We start from the raw sequence: 24918 nt of genomic DNA on the forward strand, positions 1-24918 counted from the left end.
AGAGGGAATTGGGACTGCACATGGTAGCTGCAATCATAAATTTAAATTAGTTACAGGTTTACGCAGAAAATGATGCATTTCCAGGGTCACGATAAATTATTCTTATTCTTGGTAGCATGATTAGCGGTAAAGTGGCATGCTTGAGAATTCCTTCCCTTACATGGAGATTTGTTTAGGCTCAGCCAACTAAGGCTTTGTGTGCGTGTGTGTGTGTGTGTGTGCACGCGCATGTTCTAATTTCTCCATCTGCACAGCTGTCTCCACAAAGAACCTATTTACATTAATGGCATTGCTGTTTGAGTATTTGAAACCTTATTTCTTTAAAAAAAAAAATTTTGTAATGGATTTCAAATGTTTTCTTTTTCTTCATAGTGATAACTCACAGGTGTTCCAAGCTGACACGTTAACAACTCCAAGAAATAACACAACGTTTATGGCACAACATTGTCTGGTAAGAAAATGCTTGTAGCAGCCTCACTGGCCGAGACTTGTGCTATTGGTCTTAACTAGTGGTCCTCAAACTTGAGTGTGCACCTGGAAGGCTTGTTAAAACAGACTACTGGGGGCGCCTGGGTGGCTCAGATGGTTAGGTGTCTGCCTTCGGCTCGGGTCATGATCTCAGGGTCCTGGGATCGAGCCCCGCATCGGGCTCCCTGGTTGGCATGGAGCCTGCTTCTCTCTCTCCCTCTACTGTTCCCCCTGCTTGTGCTCTCTTGCTCTCTCTGTCAAATAAATAAATAAAATCTTTGGGAAAAAAATAAATAAAAAATAAAACAGACTACTGGCCCTCAACCCCAGAGTTTCTGATTCTGGGGGTGTGGGGCAGGGCCTGAGAATTTGCATTTCCAACAAGTTCCCAATTTGAGAAACAGTGCTCTAAACATCACTGAAGGAAAAATAAATACGTTGACTACAGTTTTGATTGCTTGGCTGCAGCTGCAGCAGAATTAACTTTTAAATCCCATCTGGATTTAACATTGAGATTTGTTTTTATGTATAAGACCATCTGGCTTCCAATTTTTAAAAGAACATTCTAATTTTGAGAGGAAAATTTGCAAGCTCTCCTAAGAGTAGTTTTTAGGCTTTTACTTCAACTTTTATCTCTCATTTATCTTGAATTGAAAATAAGGTTTGTTTTTCATGGTGTTATAATGTAATCTCTAAATTATAACTCTTATCTACTAATTATCCTATAAACATAGGAAATATGCTTGTAGATCAGTAAACCAAAACGAACAAATGATTCACTATATGAATCTTTTTATTGATGTGAAATTCATATAAGATACAGTTAACTATTTTAAAGTATACAGTTCAGGGGCATTTAGTGCATTTACAATGTTGTTCAGCTACCACCTCTCTTTTCTTTCAGAAAGCATACATCCTAGGGCGCCTGGGTGGCTCAGTCTGTTGAGCATTCAATTCTTGATTTTGGCTCAGGTCATGATCTCAGGGTCATGAGATCCAGCCCCATGTCAGCTCCGTGCTGGGCGTGGAGCCTGCTTGAGATTCTCTCTCTGCCCCTCCCCCATCCTCCCTCTCAAAAAAAAAAAAAAAAAAACACATCCTTGTCTTGTTCCCTAGGTGGAAAGCTTTCAGTCTTCCACGATTGAATATGATATTAGGCATAGGTTTTGGTAAATGCCCTTTATTGTGTTAGGGAAATTCCTTTCTGTTCCTACTTGCTGAGTATTTTTATCATGAAAGCATGTTGAATTGTTTCAAATGCTTTCTGCATCTATTGAGATGATCATGTGTTTTTTTCCCCTCTGTTCTGTTAATATGATGCATTACATTGATTTTCTTATATTGAACCACCTTTGCATTCCTGAGATAAATCCCACTTGGTTCTGTTGTATAATCCTCTTAATGTACTGTTAGATTTGGCTTGCTATTATTTTGTTGAGAATTCTTCCATCTGTATTCATAAGGGACGTTTGTCTGTAGTTTTCTTATAGTCTCTTTGCTGGCTTTGGTATCAGGGTAATGCTGATCTCATAGAATGTGTTAGGAAATGTTCCTCTTCTATTTTTGGAAGAGTTTGAGTAGGACTGGTATTGATTCTTCTTTAAATGTTTGGTAAAATTCACCAGTGAAGCCATATCCGGTCCTAGACTTCTTTGTTGGGAGGGTTTTGAAACAGATTGTATCTCTGTACTTGTTTACAGATCTGTTGAGATTTTCTCTTTTCTCTTGAGTCGGTTTGGTAATTTGTGTGTTTTTTTAGGAATTTGTCCATTTCTTCTAGATTATCTAATTTGTTGACATATAATTGTTCATAGATTTCTCTTACATGATTTTTTAGTGAAATGTTACAGCTTGGAACCCATTTTAAAATATTGCCTCCTAATCTTGAAACTGGATATTTTCCAGGGTGCCTAGGTGGTATAGTCAGTTAAGCGTCCCAACTCAGTTTCAGCTCACGTTGTGATTATATGGGTCGTGGGATCAAGCCCCACGCTAGGATCTGTGCTCAGCATGGAGTCTGCTTGAGGCTTTTTCTCCCTCTCCCTCTGCCCCTCCCCCATATGCATGCACACTCTCTCTAAAAAAATAAATCTTTTTAAAAATTATTTTAAAAAGAAACTGGATATTTTCTTCTTTGTAGAATGATATCCAATATTATTTCCACAAATGCAATATTATACTGGGGAAAAAATAGAATTGTTTATTAAACAAATCTTCCTTCTTCCATTCACTCACTCATTTACTCATTCATTTAGTGGTATTTATTGAGCACTTGCTTGTATGTCGAAGACCTCCATACCTAGTCGTTCTTCTTTTCTGCTCAGCCAAGTCTACAAATTTTTTTAGGAATCTCCTATGTATTAAGCCCTGATCTAGTTGCCAGAGAGATCTAACCTAGTATGAGGGGCTGAGGTAGGAAATGACCTCCTTTAGTTGAGCTCTTACTGATGTGTAGGAGTTAGCCAGCTTGGGATATGGATCATAGGGGCAGACAAGATTCCAGGTAAAAAACTGGCATGTGTGAAGGCCTGGAAACAAAAGGGAATGTGGTGGGTCGGGAATAGAGTGTGTAGAGAATTTGGAAGAAGTGCATTGTAGCCAGTGTGGATGTAAAGATGAAGTGGTGAGAAATGAGATCAGAGATGTGGATTAGTACAAGATCTCGTAGGGCCTTCCAAGTCATGTTAAAGATTTTTCACTTTGTCCTCCTGAGGTCAGTGTGAAGCCATTGAAGAATTCTAAGTCTGTGATTGACATGACCAGATTTGAATCTTTAAAAGATTACCCTGGCTGCAGAGTGGTAAGTAGATTGGAAATGGGCAAAAGGAGATGCAGGATGATCACACAGGAGGCAAGTGCAGTGACCTTGGCTACTGTGATGGCCATGGACGTGGAGAAGAGTGAGATTCATGAGATATTTGAAAGGTAGAATCAATTGCTGAGAGATTTGATGGAAGGCGGTCAATGCTTGTGGCAAAGATGACTACTAGGCCTCTCACTTGGGCAAGTGATGGGTCTGGTGGGGCCACAGAAGAGGGGAAACTTTGGCAAAAAAGTGGATTTAGAGGGGAAGATAAGTTTATTGTTGGACATGTTCAGTTTGAAGTTCTTTGGGATCTCTCAGTAGAGATGTTAGTTGTACTAGTTTGAAGCTCAGGATAGAGATCTGGGCTAGAGACACACATTTAGGCATCATCAGTAGATCCTTATTTAAAGCTGTGGGAATGAATGATGTGACCTATGGAGAGAGTATAAAGACAAAAGAGGCTATAGGAAACAGCTTTAAAGATCACTATAGTACCATGAAAATACAAGGAAAAGTGTTAAGTTATATGCTATCAAGTGGTCAAACATGATAAAAACGGAAAGTGTCCTTTGAGTTACCAAAATGGAGATTATTAATGAATTTCTTGTATTCGAAAGCAAGTTCCGTGGAGAGAGGGGTGGGGTGAGATGAAGCCAGATTGCATTGGGTTGAAGAATGCCTGAGAAGTGAGGGCCTGTAAGTGGCATCATACAGACTAGCTTGGCTATTTGTATGCACGTTACCCTTTCTGCGCCTTAATTTCCTCTTCCGCAAGATGGGAATGTGACAGTATCTGCCTCATAGCTTTGTGGAAGTTGAGTACATTAATCGATGTAAAATATCTCAGAAAAACTGGAAGAAAGAGAAAAAGAGAAAAACGTAGAGCCCATAGCACAACAACGTGAATATACCTGACGCTACTTCACTGGTGCATTTAAACATGGTTAACACGATAAATTTTATGTTATGTGTATTTTACCACAGTCTAAAGAAAAAAAAATGCAGGGCGCCTGGGTGGCTCAGCCGGTGAAGCGTCTGCCTTCGGCTCAGGTCAGGATCCCGGGCTCCCGGGATCGAGTCCCGCGTCGGGCTCCCTGCTCGGCGGGGAGTCTGCTTCTCCCTCTGCCTCTGCCCCTCCCCCCTGCTCATGCATGCTCTCTCTCTCTCTCTCTCTCAAAAAAGTAAAGAAAAAAATGCTTATAGCATATAAAAAAATCAGCGTAAAGCACTCAGCACAGCACTGACACATACTAAGCGCTCAATAAGTACTAGACGTTTTATTAGCAATAGTACATATAGAGAGCAAACATGTACCTGGCAGTTTTTTAAATGCATAATTTTCCTTAGGAATTCTAGGCTCTTAATTTGCGTAAGGTTCAATTTAATATGATACACGTTCCAAACAAACCATCTTACAGAACGGCTGTTTGGCAGAACTGACGTCATTCACACGGACTTGATGATGGGAATTTCAAGACTTATTGGTTTGGCTTGCTGTAACAGCATAATGCATAGGCTTTTATTTTGCTCGAAGTATCGCTTCGTTATTATTGTAAGGCTCACGTAGGTTGATACTTGCTTTCAGGATAAATAGGCTGAATTGTCTGGGAGAATGACATAATTAGAATGCTTTCGGCAGAAGGAACAAAATCCTGATATATCACGTTACAAGAGAGAAACATCATTTTTGAAAAAATACACGTATTGTTGAGTGATAACATAAATCCTAAGTGTAAGGGTCCTTTCCCATACTAGACTGTCCTTAAAATTGGTGCTGCAGGAACCTAGAGTTCACAGAGACAGAAAGTAGAATGGTGGTTGCCAGGGGCTGGGGTGGGGGTGGAATGAGAGGAGTTTAATGGGTATAGAGTTTTGGTTTTGCAAGATGAAAAGAGTTCTGGAGATTGGTTGCACAGCAACATGAATATACTTAACACTACTGAACTGTACACTTAAAATGGTTAAGATGGCAAATTTTATGTATATTTTATCACAATTAAATTTTTTCAAAATCAGGACTACTTTTCATGTATTTCACTGTAGGTAAAAGTGTTTTAGAAAAAATTGCAGTGGTACAAGGCACTGAAGAACCATGGGTGCCATTTAACATGCAGATAAAGATGCATATTTCCAATCCTTGTAAAAATCTGTTCTCTCACAATTATTTTCTTAATTAAGCTCCAATATTTTCCTCTGCACTCTCAGAAAATCACTCCATCCCACTTCTGATGAGCAGAAACCCGAGGCCCTCTTCTGACCATGGGGACTGTGCCTTTCCCCTGATTATCCCTTCGCTGTATCTCCTAAGAACTCCAGGGTTGCTGTGCCTGTTCCCCACTCTTCCACTAGGAATTCTCTTCCTGGCACCTCTGTTGAATTTGGGGCGGCCACATCTCTTCTCCATCTCCACCCCCTCCTACTCCAAGAAAAGCAGGAGAAATTTTTCATCTTCCTGTCAGAAATGATTGTGCTCTTCTTGAGCAATTTGTCCCTTTTAATTTTATGGCTACTGATATTTATCTGATTAGGTTTTGCTTTTCATGTGGCAACTACAAACTAATTTAATTTATGGCCCACCCAGTAGTGAGTGTATAATACATTCCTGGCCCTGCTTTATTCTCTGTCTTGCTAGCCTACATTCCCCAGTTCATGTTCAGGATCAGTCACTGCAGGAACTAGGAAGAGGCATTGATAAACATAGCATACAGCTCCTGTTCAGGATTTTCTAAGTGCTTTATCTCTAGTAACTACAGAAGGAATGGGTTAAAAATAGCAAACGTAGTGAAGTTAAAATTCTTTTCAAAGAATTTAATGTCTTTACAATATTAGTTTTCTGTGGTTTCTCTTTTAAATGGAACTAAGCTTGATCTTTCCTATCTTAATTCCTTCATTGAAGATAATGCTTGGGAATAATCCGCTTCACCCAGCCCACTTCCCCAATGCCCCCTACTCCTCCCCACCCCCATGACCTCGTTCCTTGGTACTGGTATTCTTGCTTCCTCCCAAGGACTCCTCTCCCCTCCCAGAGTGTGAGAAACAGGTACAATGAGAAATTTACATAAAAGACACCAGTGAGGTTTATTGACCTCTCAGAAAATGCTTTGTTTCTATTTTAATACTTTGTTTCATGTAGAAGAATTATCTGGGGACGCCTGGGTGGCTCAGTTGGTTAAGCATCTGCCTTCGTCTCAGGTCATGATCCCAGGGTCCTGGGATCAAGTCCCGCATCAGGGCTCCCTGCTCAGCCAGGAGCCTGCTTCTCCCTTGCCTGCTCTGCCTGCCGCTCCCTCTGCTTGTGCTCTGTCTCTCTTTAAAATCTTTAAAAAATTATCTAAGGTAATTCCCTTTCAAACCACCTGTAGTGCTTAATTTGTGGGAGATTGTCTTCTAGAAGCCTTCTTTTCTCCAATTAATTTTCCGTGCTATTCCTAAAAAATCAGCCAAGTCCAATATTTAATCCACATTTTGTGGCTTATGATTCTATAGCTCAAGTTCAAATCCTACCTCCCCCAGACATTTCACACTACATTCCTGTTGATCTCATTAATTTTAGTCAGGTAGTCTTCTCAGGATTTCCTAGATAAAGTTTTCCAGTAGGAAATTCTAAACCTTTATCTGAAACTAACCAGTTCCTTCCCATCTCTTAGATTTCAATTAAAAATAATCTCTTCCAGGAAGTCTTTCATAGTTTGGGACAGTTTGCCACACCACGCAATTCTCTTCTTTTGTTTTTTATAACATGATATCATAATACAGCTAAAGTACCATAATTTCTTTATATAGTGCGTATGTATATATTTAAGTTCAGGTTAGCATGTCTTTCCAATTAGAGTGTTTCACATTTTATATTGTGAACTTTCTGGGCATTTGAATGATAACAATATGAGCATCAGTAGCATGAATTAAATGTATTAACATTCTGTTTGTTCAAAAGATGTGTGTGGGTATTTGATGGGGCTTTTTTAAAGGGAAAACCTATATTTTTCAGATTTGGTTCATGTCACTGTATAACAGCTTCTCAGTGATCAATGCTAATAAAGGGAAGCACTGGGGGGGAATATCCCAAACTGTGGATAAATCACAGTATTTTCTACTTGCTTTGGAAAGTAGATTATTTTTATAGCATGCTTTAAGAATGGCCGTACAATTTTTTAAAATTAGTAATAATATCTAATGTTGGAGAGATAGAAGAAAATTGATATTCTCATACACTGCTAGAAAGTAAATTTGTATAAGCTTTCTGGAGGACGGTTTGGCAATGCGTATCAATAGCATTGTGACCCAGAAATTCCATCTCTATGAATTTCTCCTAAAGAATTCTTTAAGGATATGTGCAAAGATTAGCTTAGAGGTTGTTATCACAGCATTATTTATGAGTGAGCAAAAAAATGTGGCAAAAATATGAATGGTTAGGGAATAGGTTAAATGAATGAGCTTTCATTATCTGTGTTTGAATCCCAGTTCGAGCAATTACTAGCTGTATGAACTTGAACAAGTTGCCTAATTTCTCTGGCCCTCAGTTTTCTAATCTTTAAAATGGAGACAATAATAATGTCTACGTCATGGGGTTGTTGTGAGAATTGAGTGAGATAAGACATGCCTGGCACATAATGAGTGTTTCTTATTATGGTACATTCATATAGTATAATATTCAGCCTTTAAAAATGCTGTTGCAGGTGGGGTGCCTGGCTGGTTCAGTCCGTAGAGCATGTGACTCTTAATCTCAGGGTCATGAGTTCAAGCCCCACAATGGGTGTAGAGCCTACTTAAAATAAAAATTAAAAAAAAAAAGAAACAAAAATAAAAATGGTGTTGCAGGTGAATTTTAACATGGAAAGATATGTGGAATGTATTAAGTTATTTTTGTTTTGTTTCTACAGTAAAAATTCAGTTTATCCATCTGTTTATAACACAATACACAAGAAGCAAAGTGTTTCACATCATAGATTTCACTTCCAACTCCTTGAACTGTTCATTTTTTTGGCTGAAAGGAGATACTAGTGGGGAAAGCCAAACAATGCCTAGGCAACTAAAATAAAGTTGGGGTGGGGGGCAACGCTAACATCATCCTCACAGGGATGGGCACAAGGGGCTGTTCGTCGCAAGCTGATTTCCTAGAACTGCTAGCTGGAAGCACAGGAGCACCACTTGGACGTTTGCACTTCATTCTGCTCCACCCCACAGGCACAGCAACACCTCCTGGTAGTTGCCCTTACTGTCTTCCTGGATGTGGTAGTGCAGGGACATGCCATACTTTCTCTTGAATTCAGACCTAATTTTTAACATGTCCCCTTCCTTCACTGTGGGTGACCATGATTCTAATCAGGACCTTATCATGAGCTCCCTTACCCTTCATGGAATCAGTCAGTCATCAAAATAGGGGAGCTTGTTCTGAATACACTGGACCAGTTTCTGAAAAGCATTTTTTTTTTAAGATTTTTTATTTATTTATTTGACAGAGAGAGACACAGCAAGAGAGGGAACACAAGCAGAGGGAGAGGGAGAGGGAGAAGCAGGCTTCCTCCCTGAGCAGGGAGCCCTATGTGGGGCTCGATGCCAGGACCCTGGGATCATGACCTGAGCCGAAGGCAGACGCTTAACGACTGAGCCATCCAGGTGCCTCTGAAAAGCATTTTCCAGGTCTCTTTTGACCTCCTCCTTGATCATAAGGGCTGTAGCTCTTGTACCTTTCAAATTCTTTCTGAATGTGATACACACTTGCTCGGTCATGATGCTGATCCCCTTGGGAATATCAGTTCCTTTCCTCTTCACTCCAGCATTAGAGATCATAGGCATCTAGGGTCAAACAGTTCATAATCAATGACAGAGTCATCCTCTGCTCTTCTACCCTTTGCAAGGGCAACCGTCAGCTTGCAGAAGTCACCAGATGTGTTGGAAACAATGTCCTTCTCCAGATCAGTCTTGTACATCTCCTTGTAGACTGTTAATTTCCTCTAGCATCTAATTGGTCCTTGAGCAGATGATCTCAGTGAGGGAGTCCTCATCAGTCCTCAGCACCTTCATAGGAGAGGCTTTCAGCTTGGAAGCCTCATACTGAGCAGGTGTTTTCAGTAGGTCCCAAATCACCTTCTCCAGGTGGCCAGGTGGCCAGGCAAGGCTGAGTTCAATGCTGATGCAAATTCCTTTTTGGTCCTTGTCTGGTTGGTGAAGACAATATCCTGTCTCTCCTCATTGCTGTCGTTGGTCAACATGTTGATGACAGTGACCTCATCCACACCTTTAGGCTTGATGCCGTTTCAATGTTCAAAGCATTACACTTGACATCAAAGTTGGTGTATGTTTTAACTGACCTGTATGCATTTGGGGGTGTAGAGTGGTCACCCTCCAAGCAGAATTTGCACAGAATTCGTGAACAGTGGACATTTTGATAGAAGCTGGTGCATAAGCTGAAAGCTGTGCGCATCCTCAGATGCAGAGCCAGAATGTATTAAATTATAAAGAAAAAAAATGGGGCACCCAGGTGGCTCGGTTGGGTGAGCATCCAACTCTTGGTTTCGGCTCAGGTCATGATCTCAAGGTCATCAGAGCAAGCCCTGTGTCAGGCTCTACGCTTAGCATGGAGTCTGCTTGAGAGATTCTCTCTCCCTCGCCCTCCCCCTCTGCTCTTCCCCCCACTCATGCACTCTCTCTCAAAGAAATAAAATCTCAAAAAAATTATAAAGAAAAACCTAAACTGCAAAATAGTATTGTGCAGTAGGATCCAGTTCTGGAAAAAGAAACACTGAGATCTTTACTATGGTCATCTCTGGATGGTGGGTGCTGCTGGGTTTTTTTCCCATTAATTATGTTTTATACTGTGCATGTATTGCTTTATTATGAGAAGAAAGTAAGTCAGTGTCTATTGAAAAAAAAAAGATCAGGATGAATAGGTGGAGCACAGAGGGTTTTTAGGGCAGTGGAACTATTCAGTATGGTACTATAATGATGGATATGGGTCATTATACATATGTCCAAACCTGTAGAATGTATAACACGAAGAGTGAGCTCCAATGTAAACTATGAACTTCGGGTAGTAATGACATGTCAATGTAGATTCATCTATTATAACTATTTACCACTTTCGTTCAGCTTTTGATAGTGGGAGAGGCTCTGCTTATGTGAGAGCAGAGGAAATCTTTGTACCGTCCACTCAGTTTTGCTGTGAACGGAAAACTGATCTAAAAAATAAAGTCTAGGGGCACCTGGGTGGCTCAGTCGTTAAACATCTGCCTTCGGCTCAGGTCATGATCCCAGGGTCCTGGGATCGAGCCCCGCATTGGGCTCCCTGCTCCGCGGGAAGCCTGCTTCTCTCTCTCCCACTCCCCCTGCTTGTGTTCCCCCTCTCGCTCTCTCTGTCAAATAAATAAATAAAATCTTTAAAAATAATAATAATAAAGTCTATTAAAAGTAAATCAAAAGATCAGATGGGAAAAATAATAAAGAATGCTGGGTAGCAAGGAATAGATATCTAAGTCTTATAAAGCTACCATATATAATTCTAGTTGTTTTTTTGTCATTAAACATGATTCTAGAAATATTTGATGATGGTGGTGATAATGGTGGTAGTGATAGTAATAGTTACCATTTACTGAGCACATACTATGTGCCAGGCACTATGTGAAGCATATTACATGCATTATCACCATTACCATATTTCATACAAATAGACACTTGAAAGAGAAACTCTTGTTACATCTTTCATAGCACTATTCCATATAGCAACAAATCATATGTCCAATATATCCCTTTTATGCAAGTTTTATGGAGAGAAGTGCTGACTTTTGTGAAAAAGGTCAGCTAGTAGCCTTATTGATTTGAATTAGGAATTTTCTTTCTTTTAAACTATATATATATATTTTTTTTTTTTTTGAGAGAGAGAGAGTGTGAGCGCAGAGGGAGAGAGATCCTAAGCCAGCTCCCCACTCAGCACAGAGTCTGACATGAGGCCCAATCTCACAACCCTGAGATCGTGACCTGAGCCAAAGTCAAGAGTTGGATGCTTAACCAACTGAACCACCCAGGCACCCCAAATTAGGAATTTTCTTGAACTATCAACCCTGGAACATGATTAGTACAGGCTAGTCTGAATTTCTGGCCAGTCAACAGTCATTAGCTGTCTAATACTCCTTCTTCATACCCATCCTGGATAGAGCCTGAACCAGGCGCAGGGCCGATGAATATGTGAGTGTGTCTCATCCAAAGTTAAATAGACAGTGCTGTTAGGTATAATCTGCTCATCTGTGTATACCAAAGTAGATAATTTTGCCACAGTTCAATTTTTTTTTTTTTAGTGTGGCATTCAAGGCTTTCCAGCATCTTCACCCTCTTGGCCTCAGAATCTTCTTTTTTTTTTTTTTAAAGATTTTATTTATTTATTTGACAGAGAGACACCGCGAGAGAGGGAACACAAGAAGGGGGAGTGGGAGAGGGAGAAACAGGCTTCCCACTGAGCAGGGAGCCCAGTGCGGGGCTCGATCCCAGAACCCTGGGATCATGACCTGAGCCGAAGGCAGATGCTCAACCGACTGAGCCACCCAGGCGCCCCGGCCTCAGAATCTTCTATCCCTCCAGAGACATCTCGCATTGCACTCACACAGGACTAACAACCTTTCCTAAAACATGTTTCCTAAAACATGCCTAGCACTTTTCCTTTTCTCTTGCTTATGCTGTCAAACTCTTCGCCCTACGAGGCCCAACTCACACCGCTACCTTGTGCCTTACCTGTCTCCCATCTCCCACTCCCTGTGCCCATTCACTTAATCTTTGCTTTTTATCCCCACCCTACTTTGCCTCCATTTGACACTCATTTCCTTGTCTCTTATATAATAATTAGCTCTCGTGTCTGGACTGTAAGGTGTCTGTGGGTAATAACTATGGCTTATTTTTCCTTTAATCTCTCCTTCCCCTCTGTAAGAAAAACAGTTCCTTAAACATAATAAGGGCCCAGTAAATATTGAAATACTTAAAGAGCCCTATTTTTCTGAGTGACTTGTTATGATGAAGTAATTATGGCTCCTTGTCCAGTGTAATTTAGATGTAGAGAATTTTCAGTGATCCTCATATGAATTTTCTTTCTTTTTTTTTAAGGACTTTATTTATTTATTTGACAAAGAGAGACACAGAGAGAGAGGGAACACAAGCAGGGGGAGCGGGAGAGGGAAAAGCAGGGAGAAGCAGGCTTCCCGCCGAGCAGGGAGCTGGATGCGGGGCTCGATCCCAGGACCCTGGGACCGTGACCTGAGCCGAAGGCAGACACTTGACAACTGAGCCACCCAGGCGCCCCCCTCATATGAATTTTCTGTTGTTACTTCTATACCTTGGCTGTTGCCTCCACCCTCTAGCAAATGATTAGAAAAAACAAACTGGTTTTAACACCTTTCTTTCTTTCTTTCTTTCTTTCTTTCTTTCTTTCTTTCTTTCTTTCTTTCTATTTTAAATTTTATTTTATTATGTTAATCACCATACATTACATCATCAGTTTTTTTTTTTAAAGATTTTATTTATTTATTTGAGACAGAGAGAATGAGAGAGAGAGCACATGAGAGGGGGGAGGGTAAGAGGGAGAAGCAGACTCTCCGCTGAGCAGGGAGCCCGATGCGGGACTGGATCCAGGGACTCCAGGATCATGACCTGAGCCGAAAGCAGTAGCCCAACCAACTGAGCCACTCAGGCGCCCACATCATTAGTTTTTGATGTAGTGTTCCATGATTCATTGTTTGCGTATAACACCCAGTGTTCCATTCAATACGTACCCTCTTTAATACCCATCACCGGGCTAACCCATCCCCCCACCCCCTCCCCTCTAGAACCCTCAGTTTGTTTCTCAGAGTCCATAGTCTCTCATGTGGTTTTAACACTTTCTTAAACAAAATATAACTGGTGAGAGAAAATGCCCCTTAAAGAGTCACATGATACATTTTAAAATCTAATAAAAATTCAGACTAGCTACTTCATAAAAATACTTATATATCCAACACACCTTTTTGAACACTCACCTTCTCCCCACACACCAACTCATTCCTCTTACTGCCTTTCCTGGCTACCACCCACCCATGGGTTTCAGCCAGGAACTTCAGACCAATCTTGAGCTCTTTTCACTCTTTCTTTTTTTTTAAGATTTTATTTATTTTTTAATTTTTCATTGTTTTAGAGAGAGAGCACGTGTTGAGTGCAGGGCGGGAGGGCCAGAGGGAGAGGGTGAGAGAGAATCTTAAGCAGGCTCCATGCTCAGCTCAGAGCCCCACTCAGGGCTCAATCCCACGACCTGAGATCATGACCTGAGCCGAAATCAAGAGTTGAACGCTCAACTGACTGAGCCACCCAGGCACCCCTAAGGATTTTATTTTTAAGTAATCTCTACTCCCAACATGGGGCTCAAACTCACAACCCTGAGATTAAGAATCATGTGCTCTACTAACTGAGCCAGCCAGGCACCCCTCTTTTCACTTTCTCATCATTTCTCCAGTCTGCCTCCTTCTCTTCATCCCACCCTTTTTCATTCAGACTCTCATTATCTTTTACCTGGCCTTTGATCCTGCTTCTAGTCCCTCTTCCCTCCATCCTCATTTTGTTCTGTATATGCTGCTAGGGTTGCCTTTCTAAAACAGATATGATCTTGTTTAAAATGCTTTGAGTTTTTTTTAGAAGATTTTATTTATTTGACAGAGAGAGACAGCGAGAGAGGGAACACAAGCAGGGGGAGTGGGAGAGGGAGAAGCAGACTTCCTGCCGAAGCAGGGAGCCCAATGTGGGGCTCGGTCCCAGGACCCTGGGATCATGACCCGAGCCGAAGGCAGATGCTTAATGACTGAGCCACCCAGGTGCCCCTAAAATACTTTGAGTTTTAAGAACTCAGAAGGATCTATGCTTTAGGTTTCCTATTGGGCTCAAAAGACTAAAGTCCAAAATCCATAATCTGGTTTCAGCCAAATTTCCCCAGATTTGCTTCCTTTCATGCCCTATCATGTACCAAATTTCAGCCACCCTGAATCTCTCTGTTCCCCAAACATGCCTCTGCCTGAGCATCTCTTCTCACTTCCTGAAATACCCTGCTTCCTCTTTCCTGTCTATTGAATTCCTACCCTCCTCTATGAAGCCTTCCCCAGGAACCCCAGGCAGAAATATAGTCTCTGTGCTTTGACTTCCCACGAATCATAACTTGTTCTGGCACACTGACCTATGGCCTAATTTTTCCTACCTACACTTTGAATTTCTCAAGGACAGGAAAATGCTTTATTTCTCTTTGGATCCTCAGGGTCTAGTACAGTGGTTTACCTCATTAAATATTTCTGAATGCACAACTCAGTGTGCTCTTAAGATATAATGTAAAAGTAAGATATGGTAGATTCATTATCTGGCATTTCAAGAACTAACCAGGATACAGGTAGAATGGATAAATGAATTCTAAAGGTACTTTTCAAGCCTCATTTTCACACTTAGCTTTAAATCCCTCCATTCTTTCATTCCCCTCTTGTGTGAGTCCTCATAAGCTTTGAGATAAGACAGAACAGGAGAAAGTAGTCTAAATGACAAGTATCTGAACAAGCAAGAGAAAATGTGCTGAGCTACTTGGAAGTGACTGCCTTAAGTCATTTCATGTTATGAAAGTGTGGTTTCTTCAGCTGGGTTCTAAGATACGTGATGGGGTTATTTGTTTTTTGCAAGATAAAACTGGCAAGAAAAAGTGAGGTGATTTCAAGATCCAGTGACTTGGGAAAGGGAAAGTAGAGATAAACAAAATGTTCTGTTGATGTTCTGCCCGGTATCTTTTATGTTAACTCAGTTATTTTGTTCTGTTCTGTTATATATATGTACTTTTGATTAGTATAATTTTCAGTCAAGAGTCAGTTGGATCTTTTATTATTTCTTTAATTTTAAGCTTAACTAATACTGTTGCTAACATGCATTAGGCACTCAGACATTTTAGGTAATTCAACATTGACTTAATTAATGTTTAGAAATAATTAATCAGAAACATTAAAGCCAGCTTGACTTCTGTTTATTTTTTTATTGAAGTATGATTAATATTCAATGTTATGTTAGCTTAGGTATTGACTTTTATATTTTAAATTTCAGTTTTTGCCACCCTCTCCTATCCCCATCCGTGCTTCCTATGGTCGCCTTCATCAAATCAAACAGGTAAGAAGACTTTCAAAACTGATAGCTGTTCAATAAAAAGAAAACTTTATTTTTCTTTAAAAAAATACCTGTGGTTCAGTAATTCCAAATTAGGTCACATGTGATTCTGTTTTTAATTCTAGTAATGGTTCCTCTAAAAAAAAACAACTAAGGAGTCCTATATTTCTTTGAGTTATTACCTATTTTAATAAACTGATAGTTTCCAGAAAGATAATATACTCTTCTGCCTTGAATCTGACCTCTTTCAGAGATCGCAAAGAAAAAAGAAAATTAATTTTTAAGTTCATAATGACCATAGTTATCATGGTGTTTTTAAACCGTCAGGTGAAGAAATTTTTTTGACAGATGAAATGGCCTTTATGCTATCATTTTGTGTTCATTTCTTAGTGATCTGAGTTCAGGGACACATTGTACCTCACTGGCTTATGTTCTGTGCAGGCGTGTATGTGTGCATGCATGCGTGTGCATGTGTGTGTGTGTGTGTTTAATAGCAAACGCCTAATACACAGTTAAACCTTTTAATTATCCAAAGATTAGCCACAGAACTCAAAAGATCAAATCACCACTCCGCCACAGGTGGTAGGATTTTTCTGACCCAACTACAAGCAGATTTTTGTTCAAGGGCGGCTTAACTGTTATGAAGCACTTATTATTTACTTAGCGCTAAAATAGGTACTTTACATCTGTGCTCTCATTTTATCTCACAACATAAGATCAGAAACTCATGACAGGAGAAATTTAGTAATTTACCCAGTGTTCAGAGTTAGTGAATGTCAGAGCCAGAACTAGCCCCAAATTACTGGATTCCTTTCCAGCTACCTTTTCCCTGTGTCAGTGGCGCAGAAGCCATAGTATCTCAGGAGTCTGGTGTTTAGGACTCCAACTCCTGCTTCCTTTCCCTCTCTCCCTCTCACACCATGGCTTCCCTGAAGTCCAGCCTGTCATCCAGTAGCAAACAAGTATGGTAAAAAGATTCTTTTACTTTTTAGTGGATAAAACATTCTTTAACTGTCTTTGCAAGTATGGAGCTCTTTTAGAAGTTCTTAAGGAAAGAACCTAAAATTAGTAGGTAAGATGACCTCTGGTTTATCTGTGCAATTTGTTTTGTTGCTTCCCCTAAATGAGATCAATACTTTAAAATTGATTATATGTTGCTATTTGATTATGAAGCTTGAAATCAAGGTAAATTTTTGAAAATTGATTACATGTTGCTATTTGACTATGAAGCTTGAAATCAAGAAAAATTTAACTGGTCAGTAAATTGTACAGCAGTCTACTTCCATAGTGACAGAATATATGTTATAAACATTTAAAATGAAACACAAGTAGAAAGTGAATTAAATGGGAAAATAGAAATATTAGCTTTCAATCTGGGTACTGATTGAATGGAAAATCAAGACTTATTTTCAGCAGCTTAATGGTCTGATAGATATCTTAAATTGCATATTTCTTTATATGCATTCTTTTTTTTTGAGAGAGAGAGAGAAAGAAAGAGAGAGCGTGTGAACCGGGGAGGGGGTGAGGGGCAGAGGAAGAGGGAGAGAAAGAGTCCAAGGCAGGCTCCATGACCAGGGCAGAGCCCAACATAGGGCTCAATTTCATGACCCTGAGATCATGACCTGAGCTGAAATCAAGAGTCAGATGCTTAACAGACTGAGCCACCCAGGCACCCCTCTTTATATGCATTCTTTGACCGTGATTTCTTTTTAGCTGTTGAACTTACTAACCTGACCGTGATTTCTTTTTAGCTGTTGAACTTACTAACCTTTTGGGGAGGATGCCTGAAAGTAAATCCCTGATCTCTTTTTACCCACAAACACTCAGTATGAGTCTCTGAGAAGGACTTTTTTCTTACATAATCACAATGCCATCATTACATCTAGCAAAATTAAGTTATTCTTTAATGTCATCTAATAACCAGTCCATGTTAAAATACTCACTGTTCTCAAAAATGTCTGTTTTACTGATTCAAACATGTTCCAACCATGATCTTTCAGATCTCTCTCTTTTTTAAAGATTTTATTTATTTATTAGAGAGAGAGAGAGCACGAGGCAGGGGAGGGTCAGAGGGAGAAGCCAACTCCCCACTGAGTGGGGAGCCCGATGTGGGGCTGGATCCCAGGACCCTGAGATCATGACCTGAGCTAAAGGCAGTCCCTTAACCGACTGAGCCACCCAGGCGCCCCTCAGGTCTCTTTTATTTAAAACATTCCCTTCCCCTCCTGGTTTTTGTTCCATGCCACTTATTTATTGAAGAAACCAGGCCATTTGTCCTGTAGACTGCCCCACATTCTGATTCTGTTTCCATGTGGTGTTTAATATGTTCTTTTGTTCCCTGCGTTTCCTATAAACTGATTTGATTACATTTTCTTTTACTTTTAAATAAGCACACAGCCCAAGTCAATATTAGGTTCTGGGTCAACATTTAAGTCAATGTATGATTTAAGTTAGCCCTTTCCTAGCAGGCAGTTAGTGCATAATTTTTTCTCAACTGGGGCTACTAGCTGTTTTCTAGGCATTAGGGAGCTTGAGAAAATGAAGCTGGAAGTTAATGTTCTGTTTTCCCCCCCCAGCTTTACTGATATGTAATTGACATATAACATTGTCTAAGTGTAAGGTGCACCACAGGATGATTTATGTATATATTGTGAGGTGATGACCATGGAAGTTAATTTTCTAAACACATCCTAAGTGTTCAGGAACTACTCTTTTTATGTAATTTTCCTTTCCTAGTAACAATCAAGTTTATGTTTCAAGAGGTTTGGAAGCGCTCAGCTTTTAGTTCCCTATCCCAAAACCCTAAACATAATTAACCACTCTGCTGAAATAGTTTGTGTATTAGTTTGCTAGGGCTGCCACAACAAAGTACCACAAACAGGGGGACTCAAACAACAGAGATTTAGTTTCTTTCAGCTCTGGAGGCTGGAAGTCCGAAATCAAGGTGTTGGCAGGATTGGTTTCTTCTGAGGGCTGTGAGAGAAGCGTCTGTCTGTTCCAGGCCTCTGTCCTTGGCTTGTAAATAGCCATCTTCGTGTTCCGCTGGTGTTTTCCCTACACATATGTCTGTCTCCAAATTTCTCCTTTTTTATAAGGACATATTGGATTAGGGCCCACCCTCATCACCTTATCCTAATTTGATTACCTCTGCAAATACCCTATCTCCAAGTAAAGTCATATTCTGAGGCGCTGGGGGTTAGGACTTCAACATACTAGATTTTAGGGGGACACAGTTCCACCCATAACAGTTTGTTCACAGTATATGGTTCTATAACCTTACCTTTATTTCCTGCCTTGTTCAATAGGATATAAAATCACTGAGACCCAGTAAGAATGTGACTTTTTCCAGCAGTGCCTTAAGTAAAATCAGTCAGATTATCTACTTGCCTGTCACCTCTGCATTTCTAACATCTCGTCCTTTTATATCTTCACAAATGTAAACTTTAGCAACACATATTACAGTCTTTGTTTTATCTTAACCTGGTTTGGATAAATTAAACTGGGTTTAGACACAAATGTAAGGGAACTTTATGAAATGAAGCTTTTGAAACAGATGGTGCCAGCTGAAGTGCAGGGCGTGATTCTGATAGGGGCCATCTAGATACCACAGGTTGGTTTCCACAGTCTAGGAAAGCGGTGGCATTAGATCTCGGTGATATGTTTTTCAGTTTTCTGGTCTTCCTTGAAACCTATGAAGTACCCAGTCTTTTTTATGAAGAGATGTTTAATTTGATCTTAGTGTACCAATCATTTCATTCTTTCAGCAAGCATTTGTTAAGCACTGTGCCAGCACTGGGCAACTAAAATCTTTCAGGCATACTCAACTTCAGAGAGCACAAGTGACTAACTTACTATTTCCATTTTTACCTTGGATCCTAAAAACCTGAAAGCTAAGTTTAGCACTCAAGTGCAGCAACTCCCCTTAACCTGGGTTTCTAGCATATAGTACTCTTTGCCCTTGACAGTTGCATGGCTCTTGACCTTATTTTAACAATTGTATTTCATTATAAGCACCTCATAGCCATTTTGGAAATAGGCAAGATATAAACAATTAAAGAGTCAACCTGCTTTTACTAACAACCCTCAAAATGGCTGATGTTGGCTGATGCTCTGACTTTCAGTGGGAGGAACAACAGGCAAAATCCTGTCCTGCTTTGGGAAAAATTGCTCTTGTTGGTTGAGTAAATTACAAAATACTTTGAACTTCTCACTGCAGGAAAACACCTACATAAAATATTAAATGGAAGGACTATACTAACCTTACATTGTATTGAAAAGATTTACTGTTATTCCATTGTTTTAAAAGACTAACTTCTTAAACTTCCTTTCCCAATTTCCCTCATTTTCCATAATGACATCAAAATAACTCAAAGCTCTAGGTTCACCTTCAGTTCTTCCTTATTTTCTCCTGTATCTAAGTAGGCATCTAATCCTATTAATTCTTCCTTGACAACATCCTCTCTGTTCCCACTTCCTTCTGTCCCTTGGGTCCAGATTACCGTAATAACATTCTAAGAGATTTCCTATCTCTGCCAGTACAATCCAACTTCCACAACCAACACCAAGATAACTTCTCGAAGACATCATTTTCACCTTTTCCTCCCCTGTGCAAAAAGGTATAATGGCTTCCCATTACCTTTTGAAGAGGAGTAAGAATAAGAATAGCTAGGTTGTAGTGAGTGCTTACTTACATAGGTTTCCAGGCACTGTGGAAAAGAGCCGTACACCCGCCTCATTATCCTCAATTCTTATCATCATCTTCATGTGGATGAGGAGACTGAGGCTCAAGTTCAGTCACTTGCCTAGGGTTGCACAGGTAATAAGTTACAGAGCTGAGATTCAACCCAGTTCTATTTGGCTCCAAAGCCTGTGGTCCTAACAACTATGCTATTCTGCCCAAACTCTTTAAGCTTAAACCCTTCAGTTATTTAAGATCCTGGAAATCTGGCCCTATTTTACCTCTCTAGTTTTATCTCTCATTACTTCATTGTACAAACTCTGTTTCAGTCAAGCTAGTCTCACTACCCTGAAACCTGCTGTGTCTTTCCCTCTAAGCTTTTGTTCACATGGTTCCTTCTGCTTGGAATACCTTCCCCTTCACCCTGTGTTTGTCCAGATTTTAAACTACTTTCAAGGCCTAGGTCACATTTTATTTATTTTTTTAAGATTTTATTTATTTGTCAGAGAAAGAGAGCACAAGCAGGGGGAGCATGGCAGGCAGAGGGAGAAGTAGGCTCCCCGCTGAGCAAGGAGCCCGTTACGGGACTCGATCCCAGGACCCTGGGATCATGACCCTGGGATCATGACCTGAGCCGAAGGCAGATGCTTAACCGACTGAGCTACCCAGGCACCCCTAGATCACATTTTAATTCACACAACTCAACCCACTTTTCTATTCCAGACTACCCATAACGTGTATTGTTTATATTGACAATAATATTTAAACTCTTGATCATACACTGCATCAATACAAAATGTTTTAGCACATCCTTCCAATATATGTAAATAATGTATCCTTCCAATACAGGATGGACATATACTACCAAGCTAGTATATAAGATGAATCACTGAATATATGCAAAATACAAATATAAAAATGATGAGCTAAAGATGAAATGATGTTTTTAGAACATTTTAAATTGTATTTTATTAACTATAGGTCATTATTGAGAGTGAATATGAGTTCATATTTCCAGTAGTCTTCATGATTTAAGATTATTTTAGCCAGTGCCTTGATAGAGATTAGCTCAGCATTGTGTTTTCACAAGAAGGTGGCAGATGATGTGTACTTTGCTAGGTAGGAGCTTCACCTTTGTCATTTCCCTGTCATTCACTGAGACTTGTATTACAAATCTGTCCAACATTTCTTTATAGAAATCTTGTTAAGATACTTGTCTATTTTGTGGAACTTGGTTTAATTAAAACTAGATAATATATCCAAATGGCCACCTAACTTGCAATTAGTTATAATTAGCTAAAGGCCAAAAACATGCTGGTGTTTTGCAAGATCTTTGGACCCTCTGGGCTGAGTGAGGGCACCTGTTCAAGATGTCTACTATTAGCAAACCTTCCTTTCTTACTATCTTAGATTTTAAAATATATAAATTGAATTTCTGTGTTTTTCTTTTTGCTTCCCAGTGGATCACCTTGTATACTTCCTGGGCTATGATCATGCTTACTTTGGAGAGCACCAACTTAATGTGTATAAAACTTGTCTCTCAAATGTGATTCTAGGCCATTTTAGGGAAAGCTCATCTGCTTATTTCATGGGTTCCCCATAATATTTAGCACCATATTTGCCTGGCACTGTCCTAGGTACTTTATTATGTGTGAAATACGTTTTTTAAAATACCAGGATGAATTTAGACTGTGCAATTTCTTAAAGCCATTTCAACCATTTTTAAGAGTACAATTCAGTGTTATTAAGCACATTCACAATGTTGAGCAACCATCATCACTTTTCATTTCCAGAAATTTTTCATCATGCCAAACAGAAACTCCATACCCATTCAGCAGTAACTTCCTTTTTAACCTCAATCTCCTGTAACCTCTGTTCTACTTTTTGTCTCTATGAAGATTTGTATTCTAGGTACCTCATAAAAGTGGCATCATACAATATTTGTTCTTTTGTGTTTGATATTTCACTTAACATAATGTTTGCAGTATTCATCCATGTTGTAGCATGTGTCAGAACTTCCTTCCTTTTCATGGCTAAATGATAACTCCATTGTATGTTTATATCACATTTTTTAATCTACTCATCTGGTGATGAACACTTGGGTTGTTTCCACCGTTTGGCTATTGTGAATAGTGCTACTAATGAACATTGGTGTACAAGTACCTGTTTGAGTCCCTTTTTTAATACTTTTGGGTATATACATAGGAACAGGATTGGTGGATCATATGGTAATTCAATGTTGAACTTTTTGAGAAACCATCGAATTGTCTTCCACAGAGTCTGCACCATTTTACATTCCCACCAACAATGTGTAAGAGTTCCAATTTCTCCACATTCTCGCCAACACTTGTTTTTTTCTGCATTTTAAAATAATAGCTATCCTAGGGGTACCTGGGTGTCTTAGTTGGTTAAGCGTCTGCCTTTGGCTCAGGTCATGATCCCGGAGTTTTGGGATGGAGTCCTGCACTGGGCTCCCTGCTCAGCAGAGAGTCTCCTTCTCCCTCTCCCTCTGCCCTTCACCCTGCTTGTGCTCTCTCTCTCTCAAATAAATAAAGTCTTTAAAATAAAATAAAATAAAATAAAATAAATAAAAAATAATAGCTATCCTAATAAGTGTGAAGTGTTAGCTCATTGTGGTTTTGAATTGCATTTCCCTAATGACAAATGTTAAACATCTTTTCACGTGCTTATTAACCGTTTATATGTCTTCCTTGGAAAAATGTCCATTCAAGTCCTTTGCCCTTATTTTAATTAGGTTGTTTATCTTTTTGTTGTATTATAGAAGTTCTTTATATATTCTGGATATATAAAATATAAGATTTGCAAATATCTTCTCCAGTTCTTTTTTCAAAAGATTTTTTGAATTAATTTTTTTTTTTGAAGATTTTATTTATTTGAGAGAGAGCAAGAGAGCATAAGCAGGGGGAGTGGCAGAGTAAGGAGCCCAACACGGGGCTTGATCCCAGGACTCCAGGATCATGACCTGAGCCAAAGGCAGATGCTCAACCAATGAGCCACCCAGGCGCCCAATTAATTTATTTTAGAGAGAGAGAGCACCAGAATGGTGAGGAGGGGCACAGGGAGAGAATCTTCAAGCGACTCCACACTGAGTGCCGAGCCAGACGTGGAGCTTGATCCCACAACCCTGAGATTGTGATGTGAGCCAAAATCAAGAGTCAGACGCTTTTAACTGACTGAGCCACTCAGGAGCCCCTATCTTCTCCAATTTTGTAATTGTCTTTTCACTCTCTTGATAGTGTCTTTTGATACACAAAAATTTTAAACTTTATGAAGTCTAGTTTATCTGTTTTTTTCTTATGTTACCCGTGCTTTTGTATTATATCCAAGAAATCATTACCAAATCCAATTCATGAGGTCTTTGCCCTATGTTTTCTTGTAAGAGTTTTATAGTTTTAGGTCTTACATTTAGGTCTTTCATCCATTTCAAGTTAATTTTTATACATGGTGTAAGGAAAGGATTCAACTTCATTCTTTTGCATGGGGATGTTCAGTTTTTCCAGCACCACTTGTTGAAAAGACCATCCTTTCCCCAGTGAATGGTTTGGCACCCTTATGGAAAATCAATTGACCGTATGTGCAGGTGTTCATTTCTGGGCTCTCTGTTCTATTCCATTGATCTATATGTCTGTCCTTCTGCCAGTACTGCACTATTTTGATTACTGTTGCTTTATAGTAAGTTTTGAAAGCAGGAAGTGTGAGTCCTCCAAATTTATGCTTCTTTTTCAAGATTGTTTTGGTTATTCAGGGCTCCTTGAGATCCCATGTGAATTTTATTTTTTCTTCCATGTGAATTTCAGGATGGGTTGTTCTATTTCTGCAAAAAATGCCACTGGGATTTTGATAAGCATTGCATTGCATCTGTTGATCACTTTGGGTAGTATTGCCATCTTAAAAATACTACATATTTCAATTCATGAACACAGGATATCTTTCCATATGTGGGTTATTTTTTAAATAACTATTTATGTGGAAAATGATACTTGCATTTATTAAAAAAATAAAGGTCAAACAATATGGTAAAGTACAAAGAAAGAAAGAACAAATTACCCTAAATCTCACTACTCATTGATAAGTACTGTGAACTTTTTGGTGAACATCCTTTAGAACATCTCTTGTTTATAATTTTACATAAATAGCCTCTGAGGGTTTTTTTTCCTACTTAATATGTAATACATGTTTTTCAATGTCAATTACTAGATTTAAATCATGTTTGCACATAGGGGTGCCTGGGTGGCTCAGTCGGTTAAGCGTCTGCCTTCAGCTCAGGTCATGATCCTCAGGGTCCTGGGATCCAGTCCCGCATCAGGCTCCCTGCTCGGCGGGGAGTCCGCTTGTCCCTCTCCCTCTGCCCCTATCCCCTTCTCATATACGCTCTCTCTCTCAAATAAATAAATAAAATCTTTTAAAAAAATAAATAAATCATGTTTGCACCCTCATTTAATTAAACAAACCGATACTGATAAACATTTAGTTTGCTTTGCACTGTGAGTAATATTTATTAATATCATAGTATTAATGGTAGGAAAAATAGTATAATAATGAATGTTTGATGTTTGCTCTTTTGAATGAAGAAAACTACAAAGTTTTTCATCTAAAAAGTTTCTGCGTATTTGATGTACTGTAATGCATTAGTAATAGATCTTTGGTGTAGTAGGTGCAACAATTAAAAGTAGAGAACTAGACACTTGTTTAGAGATTTTATACTCTAGCTCTTCTGTAGCCCAGTGAATAATAATAAAGGTACAACCAAATGAAATAATTTTGTCAAACCATAAGATCTGGTATTCATTTATTCTCACGTTCTGCCTTT

At 39.4% G+C, this 24918-nt stretch overlaps 1 protein-coding gene and 1 pseudogene across 2 annotated transcripts in view; one reads left to right on the plus strand and one right to left on the minus strand.

Annotated features, from left to right (window-relative positions):
- Positions 1 to 24918, plus strand: part of LOC123849871 (P2R1A-PPP2R2A-interacting phosphatase regulator 1-like) — a 60639-nt gene that overhangs the window by 5585 nt on the left and 30136 nt on the right. For both annotated transcript variants that reach the window (XM_064574594.1, XM_045882837.3), the window contains exons 3-4: positions 373 to 451; positions 15350 to 15412. In XM_064574594.1, coding sequence (XP_064430664.1) covers positions 373 to 451; positions 15350 to 15412 — 142 coding nt within the window. The remainder of the gene's footprint in view (positions 1 to 372; positions 452 to 15349; positions 15413 to 24918) is intronic.
- Positions 8438 to 9718, minus strand: LOC123849867 (annexin A2-like; annotated as a pseudogene).

The sequence above is a fragment of the Mirounga angustirostris genome, unplaced genomic scaffold (genome assembly GCF_029215605.1).
Source record: "Mirounga angustirostris isolate CCGP_5_RB_7025 unplaced genomic scaffold, mMirAng1.0.hap1 SCAF_11, whole genome shotgun sequence".
In the NCBI taxonomy this organism is placed as follows: domain Eukaryota; kingdom Metazoa; phylum Chordata; class Mammalia; order Carnivora; family Phocidae; genus Mirounga; species Mirounga angustirostris.